This window comes from Danio rerio, chromosome 6, assembly GCF_049306965.1.
Source record: "Danio rerio strain Tuebingen ecotype United States chromosome 6, GRCz12tu, whole genome shotgun sequence".
NCBI lineage: Eukaryota > Metazoa > Chordata > Actinopteri > Cypriniformes > Danionidae > Danio > Danio rerio.
In genome coordinates, this window is record NC_133181.1 from 16,541,754 (window position 1) to 16,563,102 (window position 21,349).

A 21,349-nucleotide genomic window follows, 5' to 3' on the forward strand; every position below is an offset into this window, starting at 1 on the left:
GAAAAGTGCTATAGCTTGTATTTCTAATGATCAAATATGATTATGTCAGGGAGAAATGAAGGGTATGAAAAAACAGATCTTACCTTTTGCGCGTGATAAATCTAATTTTGCAGCAATAAAACAGAGGAAAAGAAGAAAAGGTGTAAAATGAAGAGAAAATACTGAGAAAATGATATAAAGAGCGAATTAGTAGAATTTAGAGAGAATGAGTAATCTCTGATGCAGAGAATACTAATTTAACAGCCTAAAAAATGTATTTGCATTATCTATGAAAAATACCTGTACCTACTAAAGTGATGCTTGAATGCCAGCCAATTTTATATTCATATCAAGAATAATAATTAATAAAGTAATTTACCTCAATATTCTGGGAGATACATTTAACATGCTATTTTAATTTGAGACAAAAACTGTTAATTATTTTTAGGAAAAAAAGAGAAAATTGTATTGTTACAATTAGAAACTTTAGAAACTAGCAGTATTAATTTAATAATAAAAAACAAAAGAATATACTTTTTAAAATTTGTTTCTTAAATTCTTTAAATAGATGTGGATGTTTTTTGCTATTTCTGCAGAGAATTTTTGTAAAAATCTGTGGATTTCTGCGGAATTATTTTGGGAGTATCATAACTAAATTCTTAATATGTGAAATGAAAAATAATATCTTTTTAACTTGTAATTAATGCTTAAAATGCAAATCCAATTAGATTAACTTTACTTGGTAAACAAAACAAGTCTCTCATATATTGTATATACTAAAAGACAATACATTTTACTGTACAAACTGCATTGTCCATAAATCAGATCAAAATTTTCACATTAGTCAATAATATTATTGTAATTAACAAAAAAAATGAATAAATATAGATTTACACACATTTACTCAAGTAAATAAACAGAATTAATGATGGGCTAAAAATCTGTGCACGTAGATTCTGTGTGGGCCTAGATATAACTGAAATATTTAAATAATTAAACAAGCAAGCAAACAAATAAATAAATAAATAAACACAATAGTTGGCATTTCATTCCGACCCCTGATAAATAAGTCGAAGGAAAATTAACAAATTAATGAATAAATAAATAAATAATGATGCTTTTTTATTTATTTATTCTGTATTTAGTGGAGTTTTGTTGTTGATGTTCTTTACTTTAATAAACAAATTCAGCCTTATCGAGCTTTCAATTAAAACATTTTAACAACACTAATCTTTCCGATATGTATAAAGACACATGATAGCAGTTGGATAACACTCTGGAATATTCATAAACCATTCATACAACAATAAGATCTGTTATAAACAAAAGAAAAAATATTTTAGAATATAATAAAGAATATTATTTTTCAAAAGGTAAGCTATTCTATAATGACCTTTTATTTATTCTTTGATTCATTTCTTTTCTTTTCGACCTAGTCACTTTTTTAATCTGGGGTCGCCACAGCGGAATGAACCGGCAACTTATCCAGCACATGATTTACGCAGCGGATGCCCTTCCAGCTGCAACCCACCACTGGGAAAAATCCATACACACCAATTCACACACATACACTATGGACAATTCAGCCTACCCAATTCACCTATCCCACGTTTTTTTGGACTGGAGCACCCGGAGGAAACCCACGCGGACATGGGGGGAACATGCAAACTCCACAAAGAAATGCCAACTGACTCAGCCGAGACTTGAACCAGCGACCTTCTTGCTGTGAGGCGATTGTGCTACCCACTGCAACACCGTGATGCCCTAATAACTTTTTACTTTTATTAGTTTTTTATTTCATTAAAGGGTAACTGAAAATATGTAACTCTGCCTCTTAGCTGCATTTTTCAATGGTACAACATGGGTTTATTAAAAAAAACAATGTCATGTAAAAATTTACAGAATGACTTCAAAAGCATGTTGCTTATCATATCTAAACATCTCCCAAATGCAGTACACTAAACCCTTAACCTAACTAATAATAGGATAAAATAGGTCTTGCAAAAGCAGCCATGTCTTTTTTGTCTTGATTTGTATGTAGACGTGAGCTCTGAAAGCCCTTGTAATCAATCTGGCCAAATATTATTGATATTTAAATGGCATATGGATACTGCATTAAAATATGTATATGTATGTGTGTATTATTTTTAACAACTGTGCAAAATAAGGGCATAGTCACATACTGTACACTGTAAAAAATACTGGGTTCCACACAATTGTCCTAACACCAACCGATTTAAGTTAACTGTTTTTACAAATTTAAGCAGATTGAAACTTGTCCCAAAAAAATCTCAAGAATTGTGATGTGTCAGCTCATTTTAAATGGGTTGTTTCACCAAGCAGCAACTATAATTTTTGAGTGTATTTCCTACTAGTTTGATTTGGTTCTTTAAAAAAAAAAAAAGAAATCTCACACAGGCAAGAGCGCTGCTTTGAATTTTTGACAGTGCTTCAGATATAAAATATTGACATAAAGTTTAAATTCACCATCCAATTTTACAGTAAACAATCAAACACTTGGATATTTATTGCAGCAATTAATATATTTTAGGCTTGCTATATGTTTGGCAACATTTCATATAACCCTAATTGATATAGTGTGTAGTTTCTTACACATACTGAAAGACATGCTTGAATTCTGGACAGACAATACCGATGTTATTTGGGCTCAAATTATTGCAGAATGTGCAGTTGCTTCATAGTAGGCTAACTAGGTACTGTATACTGTAGTTTACAAAGTGGTTTTCCCCAGGGTCAAACACAGTACTGGCCATTTTGGAGATCGTCTTTAGCTTTGATTATGCCATTGTTTCAACATCACAAAGTTTATTTCCATTAAGAGCTGCATTATTTTTTGACAGACATCTTGTATGTGACCCTGAGGATTTTGCCATCTATTGCAGCTCATCACAAAGACATTCAATTGGTTTCGGCTCATTTGGTGGTCAATTCATTTGTCAAAATAAGGCCTTCAGTCACAGCTTGAGTCTGATAAATCTTGGCATCAGCTTCCTGGAAATATGATCTTAGGATACGTCTTTGGATGTGGTTGTTTAAGACAGAAACATCTACACACTGCATCATTTACGCTAATAAGGATGGTTGCCAAATAAATAACACGCTAGAAGCATATTAATCACTGCAGTAAACATCCAATCATAGACTCAATTAAATGGATAATTCACCCTAAACTGAACATTTAGTCACTATTTACTCAGACTCAAGCAGTTCCAAACCTTATGAGTTTCTTAATGGTGAACGGAAATGATGATATCAAGCTCGCCAATGGTAACTACCAACTTCCATAATAGAAAAAACAAATACAATGTAAGTCAATGGTTACTCATTTTTAGCCTTTTTCATAATATCATATTTTGTGTTTAACAGAAGAAAGAAACTCAAACAGGTGTTACGTTCCAGATATGTTTTGTGTTTGTTTTCTGTTTTGCTTTTTCTTCTGTTTTTCATTGTGTGCTCTCAAAGACTATAGATAAACAAGACATGTCACTCGTATCTTTTTGAGTGGGGAAAAGTGTAACGGTCAATATGGTGAATAAAGCCCCGCCTGGTACAGGAGCCAATCATTGGTCGCTATAGACTGATGATACTCCGGGGGAGGGCCCAGGCGTGAGTTTCTGCAGATTTTGTGATTTGGATGTTTAGAAATGAAACTACAGATGTTTAATATTATTGGTAATTCCTAATATGAAATTTAATCTTAAGCTTGGCAAGCAGTTTGAATAATTTGACGGTTCCCAATTCAGACAGAATGCCTGAGCATACTGCCCGAGAGGTGTTTCAAAGATGGCCGCCAAGTGAAATGACTTGTCTTAAAGGGATTGGTTGAGAAGGCTGTCAATCATCATTATGACGCCACTCAGCGCACCAATCAGGAGCTGGTCTGTCGCATTTAAAAGGTGTTAGCTTGTGCTTTCCTGCCTGGTTCTACACCAAACTCCTCACTTGTGGCGACCAGCCTGTTCATTTGTGTTCTTATTATTTTGATTGTTGTTTAGTTTGTTTCTTGTTTAAGTGCTTTATTGTTTAGATAAGTTTGAGCAGCTCAATTTACTCAATTACTCAATTATTAGAAAGCCGAATGATTTTTATGAGAATTGGATTTTCAGAAAAGCTTTTGTTTTGCTAATTGCTAACAGTGTGTACTTTACAAGAACTCCAGTAATTTGGAGTAGAATAGTATTTAGTTTTAGTTAATGGAGGATTTGCCACACTTGTAATTATGGCAAGCCGTTTTGAAATTTGATCTATAACCCGTACTAGTATCTATTTTCATGTTACTAGTGCTTATTTTTTAGATACTAGTATCTTTTCCATGAAGTGCTAGTGCCTATTCATTAGATTCTAGTGCCTATTATTTAGATACTAGTGCTTTATAAAAACATACTAGTGCTTATTCATCAGACACTGTTTCTTTTTATTAGATACTACTACTCATTCATTAGATACTATTCATTAATTCAATCATTTTCTTTTTGGCTTAGTCCCTTTATTAATCAGGGGTCACCACAGTGGAATAAACCGCTAACTTATCCAGCATGGTTTTATGCAGCGGATGCCCTTCCAGCTGCAACCCGTCACTGGGAAACACTCATTCACACTCATACACTATTGACGATTTAGCTTACCCAATTCAATTGTACTGCATGTCTTTGGACTTGTGGGGTAAACCAGAGCACCCGGAGGAAACCCATGCAAACATGAGGAGAACATGCAAACTGACCAAGCTGACCAGAAATGCCAAATGACCAAGCTGAGGCTCGAACCAGCGACCTTCTTGCTGTAAGACGACAGCACTACCTACTGCGCCACTGCGTCGCCTCATCATATACTACCAATTAAATAAATTCTAGTACTTATGTGTTAGATACTAGTACGTGTTCATTAGATAGTAGTATCTATTTAAAAGATACTAGTACTTATTAAATAGATACTAGTTCTTTGTATATGTATACAAAGTGACTACATACGTTACTAGTACGTATTTTTATAGTGACTAGTAACTATTCTGTTGTTACTAGTAACAAATGTAATTTCTTTCAATTGATTTCTATGGGATCTGTCATTGAGATATCAACTATTCAGTTTTGACTAGTATGTTTTCCTGCTGGGACTGGTACATATTTTATGTACAAGTTAATCATTAGGCACTGGTACTTATAAATTAGATACTAGTATTTAATAAGAGATAATAGTACTTAAATATTGGATACTAGTACTCATTCATTAGGTCCTAGTACTTGTTAATTAGATACTAGATATTATTTCATAGGTACTAGTCCTTCTTAAATAGATACTGGTACCAATTCATTAGATACTAGTAGTAACTATTTCGTATATACTAGTTGTTATCCATTAGTACTAGTATTTATTTATTTATTATATACTATTATCGTTTATAACTATTACTAGTAGCAATTCTTATTTTACAAGTCAGTTCTACTTTTTTACTCGTCTTATGTTATGACTAGTCCAAATGGAAGACTAGAGTTCGATTTAACATTTCAAACGAGTACTTGTATTTAATAAATGCAGTATATTTTAAATAAGCTGCAGTATCTATTTCATAAGTACTAGTTTCTATTTAATAAGTACTTGTATCTAAATAATAAACACTAGTATCTATTAAATGTATCCAACACGTAACACAGACTTGTAACATGTAAAGTGTGAGTAAATGATGACAGAATTTTTGTTTTGGGTGAACTATCCCTTTAAATCCATTTATTGATTATTTAAGAAGTAAACTATTTAACTACACGAGATTGCATTGGCACACTGAGTTTTTTTTTAGTTATTAAACTATTCCATAAAGATTAAATTTGTCTAATTTTTTTTGACATTTATTTCCTGAGCAATTACAATACATGTTGTCCCAACACAAATCACTTAAGTAAACATAATTGTTTTTACAAATGTTGTCCAAATAAATCTTAAATTGTTATTTTAAATGCATTTTTTGAGTCCATGTTAAATCATCAGGAAACCAAAAAATAAGTCCTTACATTCAGATTATTTTAGCTTGCTGTGTAAAAGCGCAGTACCTGAGTGACTTGTTATAACAGAGAGAAGAAAGACAGGCTACTATGTTCTTTCTTATACAATAAGCATACAGAGTACCATACCATGTTACATACTAAAGCTTTAAATAAAGATTGATCTAGTGTATATGTAATGCCACTGTGAAAGAGCTATTACTGCAATACCTCACAACACAGGCTATTTCTTACAGTCTAAAAAGAAATAGCAGAGTCTGCCAAACAGATTATCTCCTGACCTCTTTCTGTTGCCTCTCCAGTTCCTTCATACGGATTTCTCGAGCTTCTGCCCGGGCTGCCCGTTTAGCTGCCAATCTTGCCTCCGCCTGGAAGAGAGTCAAAAATGGAGATTCAGAAGCTGTCAAATACAGAAAAAAAATCAGTATCCATCCACTGTTACCATAAATATCGACTATTTACCAGCGCTAGTGAGAACGTCAAGACGGTATGACGGAGGGAATCCGTTTCTGCTTAAGCTTTATGCAAAGTAAAAGCTAAATCTGAAGTTGGGAAGAGTTTCTTGGAGTGTAATTGAATTAAGCTTTTCGCAGACTTTCAATGATCATAGGTTTAATCTCATCATTGACTTTACCTGCCGAAATAAGCGCTAATTATGTTTAAGATTAAGGACCATTGAAAATGATGATTCTCGCTGTTGAGAAAATCAGGGCAGTTTAAGGAAAATGTAATCAACTTTTATGTGACCAAAAAAGTGTCATTACTATGTATTATATTATTTGAAATGCAGGTTTTTAGATGAAGAATGAAAGAGCACATGCTTTAGAATTTAAAATAATAACAATATATAAATAAATAAATAAATAAATAAATAAATAAAATTAATAAATAAATAAATAGTTAAATAAATAGTTAAACAAATAATTTGTAAAAAAAAATAAATAAATAAATATGAAAGTGTTTTCTGCAGTAAATAAATAAATATATAAATATATAAATAAATAAATAAATAAATAAATAAAAATAAATAACCCACACTAGACAATTAATTTTAAGTGACTTTAAATGTGACATTTGTATGATTTGTAAAAGGTGAGCTACTCAATATTAACTTTTACTCTCAAAAATTAAGAAAGAATAATTTCAATACAGGGTAATTGGAAAAATTTTAGTCCGCTTACTGTTTTAGAGCAGTAAGATTTTTTTGTTTGTTTTTAGCTCATCATGCCTGCATTTATTTGCATATAGTACATCAAAACTATAAGAATACTATTCAAAATAACTTTAAAAAATATCTGAAAATCCTATTTATTTCTGAATTAGCATTATTGCTATTGATGAATTGTTTGGCTTGTCTCATTAGCTAAGGATCTGCATTTGAAAAGGTGTGAACCGAATGGCCTACAGAAACTCATGGGTGGGACCCAACCAAAAGAATTGTGTTCCTCAGGAAGTTCCAGTAGAGCAATCTGATACATTGGCAAGTCACCCAACTACGGTTAAGCCAAATAATAAAACAATATTGATCTTTTGTAAATCATACTAATATTCAGATTTTCTGTTAAATAATTACATAATAATAATAATAATAATAAAGTATTATTATTCATTCATTTTTTTGTCGGCTTTGTCCCTTTATTAATCCTGGGTCGCCACTGCGGAATGAACCGCCAACTTATCCAGCAAGTTTGGATAAGCGGATGCCCTTCCAGCCACAACCCATCACTGGGAAACATCCACACACACATTCACACACACACTCATACACTACGGACAATTTAGCCTACCCAATTCACCTGTACCGCATGTCTTTGGACTGTGGGGGAAACCGGAGCACCCGGAGGAAACCCACGCGAAGGCAGGGAGAACATGCAAACTCCACACGGAAACGCCAACTGAGCCGAGGTTTGAACCAGCGACCTACTTGCTGTGAGGCGACAGCACTACCTACTGCGCCACTGCCTTGCCCATTATTATTATTATTATTATTATTATTATTATTATTATTATTATTATTATTATTATTATTATTATTATTATCAACAGTTCAGTACATTTTTCACAATTTTTAATGGCTAAAGTGAGACGAAGATCAGAGTTTACTAAAATTAAAATTATTTGTAGCTTCATACACTTTACCATTCAAAAGCTTGTATCAATCAGTACAATGTTTTGTAAAGATATTATAAATATGTATACTTTTATTTAGCAAGGATGTTTGAAGTTGATCAAAAGTAACAAAAATAGAATCATTTATAAGTTCAGACAAGATTTCTTGTTAAGATTGCTGTTCCCCTTCGGTTGGGGAACTTCAGTGCCATGAATGGGAGGATTCGGATCAGAAGCCGCTTATCTGGAGAGTATTGAACGGGCCAATGAATGAAATTAATTGGCAGCGTAAGCTTGCGCAGGTGTGCGACATCTGCAATCATCTCAGCATATAAGCACACCTGAAGCCAGCAGACGCCATCTTTTCGCTTCAGATCCTTTCTGAGTGAGTCGATGAGGGTTCCTCTTGCTGATCAGCACTTCAGAGCGAACGAGTGTGTCTCCCGGTCCAGAGTGGGTCTTCGCGGTGGCAGACGGTCGAGCTGGGTTACTCCCTTGCCTGCGGTTCTTTGGGTCCGGTCCTCCAGAGCGGTGCGTATAGTTGCAACTTTCCTAAAAGAGCAACACAGTCGTGCAGCACGTCCTTTTCAGGATGGCGCTCCGACTGTGCGTTTCTGGATGCGGGGGTTTCCTGTCTCCGGATGATGGACACGATCACTGCATTGCATGTTTGGGGGTCCAGCATGTTAATGCGGTGCTCGCGGGCGGTTCATGTCGTCATTGCGATGCCATGACCGTTGCACAGCTAAGATCGCGGCTAACTTTCGCAAGAGAGCGAGCCACCCCAGTTGCCTCCTGTTCTAAAAAAGCAGCGGGCGCTCGGGCAGATCTGAGGGTTTCAGCGGGAGCTAATCCGCCGCCCACGGGCTCGCGGACCTCTCGCTCCTCACGGCGCTCCATCCAAGCTTCGGGTGGTGAGAGTGATCCGTCTAACCAGATGGTAGCTCTCACACTCGCTGACACCGGAGATCAGATGTCCTCCGCGGCATCGGAGGGTGGGCTTTCACTGTCCGACGAAGATCCGGACCCGCTCGCCCCCTCCGGGCAGGTGAGCGCTGTCAAATCGGATCCTGAAGCGGACATGTTAGCCGTGCTTTCCCGGGCTGCTTCGGCCGTGGGGTTGGAGATGGTTTATCCCCCAGCTCCGCGGCCGGACCGACTAGATGGGTGCTACGTAGAGGACCAGAAGGCGAAGCCTTCGAAGCCTCTCGTCCCCTTCTTCCCGGAAGTGCACAGTAGGCTCACGCAGTCCTGGAGGGCACCTTTCTCTGCCCGTGCTGCGAGTGCCTCCGCCCTCACCGCCCTTGACGGCGGAGCTGCCAGGGGGTATGAGGCGATCCCGTCAGTGGAGCGCGCTATCGCGGTCAATCTTTGTCCGCGCGGCGCCTCTACGTGGCGGGGTTTGCCCCGCCTCCCGTCCAAAGCCTGTAGGTTGTCTGCCTCCCTCGGAGCCAGAGCTTATAAGGCTGCGGGCCAGGCTGCTTCTGCTTTGCACGCGATGGCCACCTACCAGCGCTACCAAGCGCAGGCGCTGGCCGAGCTGCACGAGGGCGGGTCCAACCCAAGCTTATTACATGAGCTGCGCACCGCGACCGACTATGCTCTTCGGACTACTAAGTCCGCCGCGTGTGCGCTGGGGAGGACGATGTCCACACTTGTGGTTCAGGAACGCCACCTCTGGCTAAACCTGGCCGATATGCGCGACGTTGACAAAGTTCGCTTTCTTGACTCGCCCATATCCCAGGCTGGCCTGTTCGGCGACACCGTCGGTGAATTCACCCAGGAATTCAAGGCGGTGAAAGAGCAGTCGGATGCGATGGGCAATGTCATCTATCGGCGTGGCCGTAAGCCCGCTCCGCCCGCCGAGCCATCCACCTCCGCTGTTCCTCGCCGAGGGCGCCCGCCAACGAGTGCTGCCCCGCCCCCGCCTGCGCCTCCGGCCAAGCGGGCGCGGCGTTCACCTCGAAAGCAGGCAGCCCCTCCTGCCCAGGGCGCCGTTAAGTCCGGTAAACGGACCGCGAAGCGTCCCTGAGACAGGCCATCCGGAGAAGAGGAAACTTGCTCTTTCCCCGCTGGAGGGCGGGGCCCCGATAACAACGGTACTTTTCAGTGCCACCAAAACATCAGTAAAAGAGCACTTTTTCCCTTCCCCGGATGTGACTGCACGAGTTCTGCCAGTCCGGGACGCGCTGCCTTCCGGCTCGCAGACTCTACGTGCTTCGCCAGTGGCTCACGAGCGCTGGGGGGACGGTCTCCCTTCCCTCAGCCCTCCAGCCCCCTCTCCGGAGTCAGGGTGCGGAGCCAGAGCGAATCGCTCTCCTCCAGCTTTTCCGCGGGACCCTCGTGCTTCCCGGATCAGCACACCCACTCCGCGCTGCCCCACCGCTGGTACGTCAGCGATTGTAGCGATGACTCCATTAGCGAGGGCTCTGCCTGCCTGGTTAGCGCGGGCCAGCCCCTCGCGGTGGCTCATACGCACAATCAGACTCGGTTACGCGATTCAGTTCGCGAAACGGCCCCCCAAGTTTACGGGCGTGTATTTCTCCAGGGTCAACCCCCTGTCCGCCCCTGTCTTGCGAGAGGAGATTGCTGCCCTCCTGGCGAAGGGTGCAATCGAGCCGGTTCCTCCAGCCGAGATGGAGAGTGGGTTTTACAGCCCATACTTCATCGTACCCAAAAAGAGCGGTGGGTCACGGCCAATCCTAGATCTGCGCGTTTTGAACCGCTGTCTGCACAAGCTGCCGTTCAGAATGCTCACGCAGAGGCGCATTCTCCAATGCGTTCGTCCTCGGGATTGGTTTGCAGCCATAGACCTGAAGGACGCGTATTTCCATGTCTCCATTCTTCCACGCCACCGCCAATTTCTGCGGTTTGCGTTCGAGGGTCGAGCGTGGCAGTACAAGGTCCTCCCCTTCGGGCTCTCTCTGTCTCCGCGGGTCTTCACCAAACTCGCGGAGGGTGCCCTAGCGCCCCTTCGGCTCGCGGGCATTCGCATACTCAATTATCTCGACGACTGGCTGATTTTAGCCCACTCGCGGGAGCAATTGATTATGCACAGGGACGAGGTGCTTCGGCATCTCCGCCTACTGGGGCTTCAGGTCAACCGAGAAAAGAGCAAACTCGCCCCCGTGCAGAGGATTTCTTTTCTCGGGATGGAGCTGGACTCGATCACCATGGTAGCGCACCTCTCCGAGGAACGCGCTCGCCTGTTGCTGAACTGTCTGAGGGAGCTCGACAGCAAACTAGTGGTCCCACTGAAGTTCTTTCAGAGGCTCCTGGGGCATATGGCATCCGCAGCCGCCGTCACGCCGCTCGGGTTGCTCCATATGAGACCACTTCAGCACTGGCTTCACGATCGGGTCCCCAGACGCGCATGGCACGCGGGCACACACCGGGTCTCGGTTACTGCGCTGTGTCGCCGCGCCCTCAGCCCTTGGAACGACCCCTCGTTCCTACAGGCCGGTGTGCCTCTAGGACAGGCGTCCAGCCATGTTGTTGTTTCAACAGACGCTTCCAACACGGGTTGGGGGGCCGTGTGTCGCGGGCATGCGGCTGCGGGCCTCTGGAAGGGTGCCCAGCTGCATTGGCATATCAATCGCCTAGAGCTGTTGGCAGTGTTCCTCGCTCTCCACCGCTTTTTACCGGTGCTGGAGCGGCAACACGTGCTGGTCAGGACGGACAGTACGGCGGCGGCGGCGTATATCAACCGCATGGGGGGTATGCGCTCTCGCCGCATGTCTCAGCTCGCCCGCCGTCTGCTCCTCTGGAGTCACCCGCGGCTGAAATCGCTGCGCGCCATTCACGTCCCAGGCACGCTCAATCGTGCAGCCGATGCGCTCTCACGACAGCTGTTACGCCCTGGAGAATGGAGACTCCACCCCGAGTCTGTTCAGCTGATATGGGCGCGATTCGGGGAGGCCCAGATCGATCTGTTTGCTTCCCCCGAGAACGCTCACTGCCAGTGGTTTTTTTCCCTGACCGAGGGCTCTCTCGGCACGGATGCACTGGCCCACAGCTGGCCTCGGGGCATGCGCAAGTATGCGTTTCCCCCAGTGAGCCTGCTCGCGCAGTTTCTGTGCAAGGTCAGGGAGGACGAGGAACAGGTTCTGCTAGTTGCGCCCCTTTGGCCCAACCGGACCTGGATATCAGAGCTCTCACTCCTCGCGACGGCCCTCCCCTGGCGGATCCCTTTGAGAGAGGACCTACTCTCTCAGGGACAGGGCACCATCTGGCACCCTCGCCCCGATCTTTGGAACCTCCACGTGTGGTCCCTAGACGCGAGGAAGACTTAGGTAACCTACCGACTGCGGTGGTTAATACCATCACTCAGGCTAGAGCCCCCTCCACGAGGCGCGCCTACGCCCTGAAGTGGAGTCTATTCACTGAATGGTGCGTCTCTCGCAGAGAAGACCCCCGAAATTGCCAGATTAGTGTTGTGCTCTCTTTCCTTCAAGAGAAGTTGGACAGCAGGCTGTCGCCCTCCACTCTCAAGGTTTACGTGGCCGCCATCTCCGCTTATCATAGCGCGGTAGCTGGCGGCACCGTGGGAAAGCATAACCTGGTCATCCAGTTCCTTAGGGGTGCTAGGCGAATTAATCCATCTCGCCCCCCTCTCATGCCCTCTTGGGATCTCGCCCTCGTTCTCACGAGTCTGCGATCCGATCCCTTTGAGCCACTCGAATCAGTATCTCTAAGATTTCTGTCCCTGAAGACAGCTCTGCTGGTTGCGTTGGCCTCCATCAAGAGGGTCGGGGACCTGGAGGCATTTTCGGTCAGTGACTCGTGCCTGGAATTCGGGCCGGATTACTCTCACGTTATCCTGAGACCCCGCCCCGGTTATGTGCCCAAGGTTCCTACCACCCCCTTTAGAGATCAGGTAGTGAACCTGCAAGCGCTGCCCCCGGAGGAGGCAGACCCAGCCCTTTCTTTACTTTGTCCAGTTCGCGCTCTGCGCATTTATGTGGACCGTACTCAGAATTTTAGATCATCTGAGCAGCTCTTTGTCTGTTATGGCGGTCGGCAGCAGGGAAGTGCCGTATCGAAACAAAGATTATCCCACTGGATTGTGGATGCCATTTCACTCGCTTATTCGAGTCGAGGTCAGCCGTGTCCCCCGGGAGTACGTGCACACTCCACTCGGAGCGTTGCATCCTCTTGGGCGCATGCACGCGGCGCCTCTCTAACAGACATCTGTAGAGCTGCGGGCTGGGCGACACCCAACACATTTGCAAGGTTTTACAATCTGCGAGTGGAGCCGGTTTCCTCAAGGGTATTAGGTAACCCTTTGGTGATTGAGGAGACAACTCGGTGGGGTGTTGAAACACGCTTGCTGCGCCATTCTCCCTAACACGGAGGTACGTGCGCCTTTTTTATCTGTCAGTAAAGTTCCCCGTCAGGTGAGCCCTGCAGATTCCTCCGTGGCCCCCAGCACTGACTCAGCGGAGGAGTCACTTGCTGGCCCACTACGTTGTAGGTCTGCCCGCTGGTCAGCCCGCGTTTTGGGTATAGGTGCCTGCTATGCGTGATCCCCACTAGGCGATCCCATATGCTTATTCCGCCACGGTTAAGTCCCCCCCCTGGGCGGACCCGTGTCTTCCCTCTCCGCTAACCACTCTTTGCTATGCGTACTCCCCCTTTTTAGGGCTAGTCCATAGGTAAATTCTGCCATCTATCCCCCCCTTGGGTAACGGATGGCCTCCGCAGCGTCCTCCCTATCGGGATTGCACGCTTCCCAACGTACTGTCGTATTTCCTAGAATTATCTAGATGCTCACGACTTCCCAAAAAATATATCTAAATCCGTAAAACTTCTGTTGAAGTAGGATAAATTAGGGCCAGGGACACGTTGGAGGACCGCGCCCCCCATGATGTGGGTGCGTCACGCTTGCTTGACTATCTCCTCATCGGGGGTGTTGGTAAGGTGCAGTCATTATGGCGCTTTCCATATTCTCCCATTCATGGCACTGAAGTTCCCCAACCGAAGGGGAACGTTCGAGGTTACAGAAGTAACCCTTCGTTCCCCGAGGAGGGGAACGGAAGTGCCATATTCCGTCGCCATAATGACTGTCCCTTAGCTGTTTGAAAGTCTCTTCAGCTTAAAAGGATGGCGTCTGCTGGCTTCAGGTGTGCTTATATGCTGAGATGATTGCAGATGTCGCACACCTGCGCAAGCTTACGCTGCCAATTAATTTCATTCATTGGCCCGTTCAATACTCTCCAGATAAGCGGCTTCTGATCCGAATCCTCCCATTCATGGCACTTCCGTTCCCCTCCTCGGGGAACGAAGGGTTACTTCTGTAACCTCGAACGTTCTGTTCTTCATCAAAGACAGCAGAAAAAAAACTCTACTCAAGTTTTTAACAATAATAATAATAATAATATAAAATGTTTTTTGAGTAGGAAGTCAGGATATCACAATGATTTCTGAATGTGATTTTTTTTTCTGACAATGATTTCTGCATGTTACTGGATTAAACATCTTTGCAATCACAGGAATAAATTACACTTAAAAATTTTCAAATGGAAACAGTCAAATATAAACAGAAATAGTTGTTTTATATAGTAAAATACTCTATTTCAGAGTACTGGTGGTTTTTCTGTACTTTGGATCAACCAAGTGCAGAATTGGTGAGCAAAAGATACTTCTTTAAAAAAATACATATCTCTTTGCTTTAAAATGTTTACATCGATTAAGCAGCAATTATTCTGCTAGGATTTTGCTTTCCAACGTTGACCGGAAATGGCAGTTTAGAGGCAGTGAGTGAGCTATTCCTTCCTGGCACAATGTGTGTATGAGTGTGTCTCAAGCTGGTATACTTAATACACTTCATTATTCCATCATTTGGCATTAAATTATACCAACTATATTTAATCTTGATAAATATCTTCATTAATCATCATTTCCAATTCCTTACACCTGAATAAGCACTGTTATTGTGTATGAATCAGTGCCATGTTCACTTCAAAGAATCTTTCATCCAAACAGAGCAGACACTGTTCTCATAATAACGATGTGCTGAAAAATAACTCTAACAAAATATCTGCCAACAAATCCTACATTTGACTAGTATAAGAACATCTGTGGATTACAAAAACAGTTAATCGTTAATACAAAAATGGAATATAAGAAAGATAGCATAACTCTCCCATATTTTGCATTCAAAGATCTGTATGTTCAATTCCATAAAAACATGTCAAATAATAAATTAGTTTGAAATTTCATTTTAATTTTTGAATGCAATATGCTTTGAAAGATTTTTTTTCGAAGTACCTTTTATATTTCAATATTTCTCTACAAGCCACAGATCCTAATGTTGATTTTGCTATGGCGACTAAGTGATAATGGCATCAGCATACTGGTGAAAAACTTGTCAGTGTCTTCGCGATTACACAGGGGGGTGAAGGCTCTGGCAACAAAGTTACTATGGTGGTTACTACTAATAATTGGGGGAAGCACATTTATTTTAAACTATTTTAAACGATTCAAAACTGATTCGAACTACTTTTATTACCTACTGCATTACATAATTTTATTGCAAAACTTCCAGTCAATCACAATTAAGTATTTCAACAGACGATGGAATATTGGTATGAGTTTCAATAGTTATTTATTAATTGTTATTATCATTGTATACTTTACTCATTTATTTTCCTACAGCTTAGTCCCTTTATTCATCTGGGGTTGCCACAGCAGAATGAACCGCCAACTTATCCAGCATATGTTTTTACAGCGTATGCCCTTAAAGTTGCAACCCAGTACTGGGAAACCTTCATGCACGCTCATTCACCATAGCCAATTTAGCTTATTCAATTCACCTATACAATTCACCAACGCCTTTATAGTCTTTGGACTGTGGGTTAAACCAGAGCACTCAGAGGGAACACACACTAAGACAGAGAAAACATCCAAACTCCTCACAGAAGTGCCAATTGACCCAGCTGGGACTCGAACCAGCAACCTTGCTATGAGATGACTAACCACTAACCACTGAGAAACTGTGTTGCCCCTTATACTTTACTAAAAAACAATATTTTTTTGTTAATGGCAACTCTTTAAATAAAAGAAATGCTAAACTCAATAGGCACTAGTACTATATACATTTATATTGTTGCTCAGAATGCTAAAGAATACATTGGATACTATGTTGAATGGCCATTGATTAATCTTTATTAAATTCTCTTTTTTTTTTTTTTTTTTTTTTACCAATTACAATATACAATTACTTACATTCCTTAAATTATTCAAACATGTATAAATACCACATAGCTGACCCTAAACCACAAAACCTTAAGGGTTTGTTTTGGAAATCTAGATTTATACTTCATCTGAAAGTTGAATACATTTTGGGATAGGACAATATTTAACTGAGATACAACTTTAAAACTTTGAAAATATTGAAGGGTTCTAAATATTAGGAGCTTAGTGGAAATGATCTTTACTTAATATTCTAATGATTTATTATAAATAATAACAATCAATCACTTAAACTCATACAATGTATTTTTTTCCCCCATATTTATATATCTGCAACATAAGACTTTTTGGTTAAACTTTTGGTATTAATGCTCTTTGTATTTGATTTTGTGTGTGATGGTGTAATCAGTTCATTGACGTTCATTGATTATATAAATAATATTTATATATATTGTAAATAAAAAAATAAAAATTAAATATATATATAAATATATATATATTTTTTTCGATAGTCTAAAGAACAAACCATCCATCATTATAAAATAACGTGGCAAATTACCCTAACCTGCACAGTTAACCTAATTAACCTAGTTAAGCCTTTAAATGTCACTTTAAGCTGTATAGAAGTGTCTTGAAAAATATCTAGTCAATTAATATTCACTGTCATCACGGCAAAAATTAAATAAATGAGTTTTTAGAAATGAGTTATCAAAACATGTTTAGAAATGTGTTGAAAAAACTTCTTTCCGTTAAAAAGAAATTTGGGAAAAAATAAACAGGGGGCTAATAATTCTTCAACTGTATATATATATATATATATATATATATATATATATATATATATATATATATATATACAGGGATGTTTAGTCCTGGTCTTATAGGGCTTGGAGCACTAAATAAATAAATAAAAAGAGAAGAAAAAAAAAACGAAACACTAAGAAAGAATGTATATTTGTGTGTAACTGTGTAAAATTACTTAACCCAAATTGAATTTGACACTCGTGTTGTTTGTAGTTTTTGCACATCTATTCAGACATAACCTTCAAGATATTAGTCAAAATAACAAGCTCGCCAGGTGACATGAACAGACAGTTAGAAATCCGTTCTGGTTCTTTTGTCTGAACAAGTCACAGCCCATTGAATAAGGGGCTTCAGACAAGCGTCTGTCCTAAATCCTGCCAACCATGTCCAGTGGCCTGTCAACAGCATGCAGAGAGTTCACAGAGATGCTCTCACAAGCTGCTGACATGATAATGGAAATCTTGCAAAATAAAGATGGAGAAGACTTTGGATTATATATTAGATATGTATGTCTGAATATTTTTAAAGCTTCTGCTAGGGAAATTACAAATGTGCAAAACAATTTATCTGGAAACAAAACAAACAATGCAGCAATATTACTAGTAATATTAATACTAAAATTTCAAGTCTCTGTTTTGTCTGTAAACTTTAGTAAAGGCCCATTTACACCAAGACAAATGTTCTGTGCGACAAACATTATTTGAGTTAAATGGATTTTTGTTATTAAATGAAAATTGTGTCACCATTTACTCAACCACTAGTTCTAAACCTGTTGGAGCTTCTTTTTGCTTTTGGACATTAAAAAAATAAATAAAAATAAAATAATAATAATAAAAAAACTGCCAGCCAGTGGCTTCCATTACTCTATATTTTTTATGTTAGGATGAAGAATACCAGTTTTCAACATTCTTCATTAAATTTTCAACATAAAAATAAAGTAATATATTTCTAGAATTTTCATTTTAGAGTGAACTATTGCTCTATGTTTGCTTATTCTAACATGAGCATTAGCATGTATTTTGCATTTTTTAGGGTCAGTCGCATTAGATGTAAAATTTTACACACAATTTTCCTTCAGACACTGCAGTGATTGTGATTGAGCATCACATGGTGATTAAAAATACAATTTCAGCCTAACTAAATTAATTAATTCAAAATATATAAATGCACACCTGCAGCTTTAACATTTGTGTAACTTGGACTCAAATAACAGATCAAGCTGTAATATTTCATTCATCGATTGGTAATGTCTTTTGTGCGATACGCGGACCAATTACTGCCATGTACACTGGTGTGCTTTTGTTTGTTTTGTTGTTGTTCTGTCTCTGTGTTCTTTAATTTGTACATTGTCAGTAGATCACTTTTACTCATTTACATCTAATTAGTTTTCTCACTTGGGATCAGACTGATGAAAATTAATCTTAATACCAGGGGCCTGTACCATGAAGCTGGATTAGCAGGCTAGTTTTAGTTTAGTTTGCACAAATCTTGAGCTTTAGGTACCCTAAACAGCAGCTCAACTTTAATCAGTCTTTGTTGTCAAGAAAGAGCAGCTGAGCTACCTTCATGATACCTAAAAACGAGAATTGGTGCAAACTAAACTGAAACTAAACTGGCTAGCCAGCTAAATTTGCTTTATGGTACAGGCATCAGGTGTAAACAAGGCCAATGAGATACCCCAACAACAGCCTCAAAAAATGTAATTCCAAAAGTTTCCATGCCAGAATTTCTGCTGAAATACAGCACCAATAAAGAACAGTTAGAGTCTAAACACATCCACATGCCAGTAGCTCCACAGGTCAAAACCCTTTGATCAGTGACTCAGCGTGAGCCACATGTGTAAGCAATATACAGTTTCCTTATCACCCATACCAGGCTTGTGTACATTCTCCACTGTAAACCAGTCCTTATTTATTGCTTTCATGTGCTACTGCAGAGCTAAATTCTAGTGAAATAACATTATCGTTGCTAATGCAATATTCAGCTTATTTAATTATGAAAGGCTCCAGCTTCACTGATTGCTGTAGATGTCATACATGATTGATTTCTACAGCACTGAATCTTCTCTCAGATATACTTTAACAAAAAAGAAGATCTGGGTTTTCTTCCATGAGTGGATTTCCTTACTGGTGGATCTATATATTGAGTTTTAACTAAAGTAAAACAACAAATACTACTACTTCATGGAAAACATATGATATTTCAATTTTAATCACTTTAAATTTTTAATACGACTTTAAATGTTAAAGGCAACCTATAATCTAAGTATTCCTTGTCAAAGTTTAATAATAGCAGATTAGTATATAGAACTAATTATACCATGAACCTCAGACATCATTGTTTCCTCGTTCCCATGTAAATTATGCAATAGGTCATTTCTCTTTTTACATTCACACACAAAAATCAATATACAGATATGGCTCTCTTTCTGCATGCGCTATACTGCAATTGGTCAACTGCAGTTACACACTTTACTGCGAGTTAGAGGTCTGCATTAAATTTCCGAATAAATCGCGGGAGCGGTCGGTAACGGGTTTAATTTGGGACGGGAGTGGGCTGTCTAGCAATATCGCGGATTTTGCTATGAGAATGAGAGAGAGAGAGAGAGAGAGAGAGAGAGAGAGAGAGAGAGAGAGCTTTGCCTGTGTGTGTGCTTGGTGCTTGTGTGTGTGTATGTTAGTGCGCGCGCGCGAATGAGAGAGAGAGAGCTTTCCCAGATAGCAAAATACACTCGGGCCAGTTCTGGCTAGATTCTCGCCTGCCGGAGACTTACCACTCAGCCCGGCTCCGGCTGCCGGACTCCGGATGCTTGTGGACTCACTGTCCGATTCTGGCCCAAATCAATCGGGCCAGATGCGGCGGCCGTAAGCGAGCTGACGCTGCCACATCCGCGCCGGAATTGGCCCGAGAGTAATGTGCGCTGCGGCCCGGAGCTGGCGCGACTCAGTATTTATATACCTTTATATAAAACCTTTTGATATTACATTGGTACTTGATACATGGTATTACAAGCCTTTAAGTTGATATAACAGCAAACGCCTGTGTGTCTGCTTGGTGCTTGTGTGTGTGTTAGTGTGCGCGTATGAGAGAGAGAGATTTGTCTGTGTGTGTGTGCTTAGTGATGTGTGCGTGTGTGTTTATACAGACAGCTTGGCTCTCTGGACTGTATAGCTGGGGGATTTTCGGTTTTGTTCTCCCCCGCTCTTTAGCGGGATCGGGCGCGGTGGCCTAGAAAACGGGTGGGTTGGGCAGCGGGACAATAAATTCTTAATATAAGCGGGAGCGGTCGGGTTCGGGCTAAAACCTGGCTTGTGCGGGCGGGAACGGGATTCAAAATTTAGTCCCGCGCAGATCTCTACTGCGAGTGTATGGGCCTCCTTTTCATTACAAAAAACATTTCTGTGTTTTACACAATAGCCTCCAGGTGGCGCAAGGAACAACCGCTTTTCTATTGACTTAGTTGTCATGCGTGTTTGGATGGGTTAGATGCAGGCCCAGATTGGATAATTGAGAGGACCGGGAGAATTCCGAGGGGGTGCTCGCTGCAGAGCCATTTGAGCAGAGCTGAGCTCCAGCGAGGGGGAGCATGAGCTCTCGCTCCTCCTCCTGTAAGCTGTTTTAATGCGTACACCAACCCCACCCCTAACCCTACCCCCAGGGACATCACTCGTAGAAGAAGTGCAAAAAAGGTGGAGCTCAAGCTGAAGCTCCCCCTCGCTGGAACTCAGCTCGCCCAAATGGCTCTGCAGCGAGCACCACTTGAGAATTCCCGGTGTCCCTAGCTGCTTGCACTTTCAGCAGTCGCACTTTATTTATTTATTTATTTATTTGACCATACCCTCACTCTTTTTTATTCATTATTTTGTCGCAGCCCCGTTTTATTTCTCAAAAAACGAATACTATTAAGATAAACATATGTATATAAGCTATGCATACTATAGAGCACACAAGTACACTATTCAGTTGTTAACTTGGAATAGTGTACAGCCAGCTGTTCTTGTAGAATAAAGTAGAAGACTGTTGTATAAGACTGAAGGGCTTTATATTATAAAAACATGCCACAGAATTAAACAATTAGACACAAAACACTGATCTGAACTGTAATAATTTAGTAACTCTTTATTTCAACATAAAGATTGCAGAGTAAAACGTCTCAAATGGCTGGATGCAGCCTACTTGTATTTTTATTCAGTCACAAAATGGTGCCAAACCATCAAAAACAGCGTTCACTGCATAGACACTAAAAAATG

At 41.1% G+C, this 21,349-nt stretch overlaps 1 protein-coding gene across 50 annotated transcripts in view; it reads right to left on the bottom strand.

Annotated features, from left to right (window-relative positions):
* Positions 1-21,349, bottom strand: part of lrrfip1b (leucine rich repeat (in FLII) interacting protein 1b) — an 83,815-nt gene that overhangs the window by 43,492 nt on the left and 18,974 nt on the right. For 25 of the 50 annotated variants that reach the window (XM_073953802.1, XM_073953790.1, XM_073953816.1 and 22 more), the window contains exons 2-3: positions 6,275-6,361; positions 84-101 (exon numbers count right to left, since the gene is read on the bottom strand). In XM_073953802.1, coding sequence (XP_073809903.1) covers positions 84-101; positions 6,275-6,361 — 105 coding nt within the window. Of the gene's footprint in view, positions 1-83; positions 102-6,274; positions 6,362-6,455; positions 6,525-21,349 lie in introns of those variants that run through there. The other 25 variants (XM_073953819.1, XM_073953799.1, XM_073953820.1 and 22 more) reach the window with 2 other exon arrangements.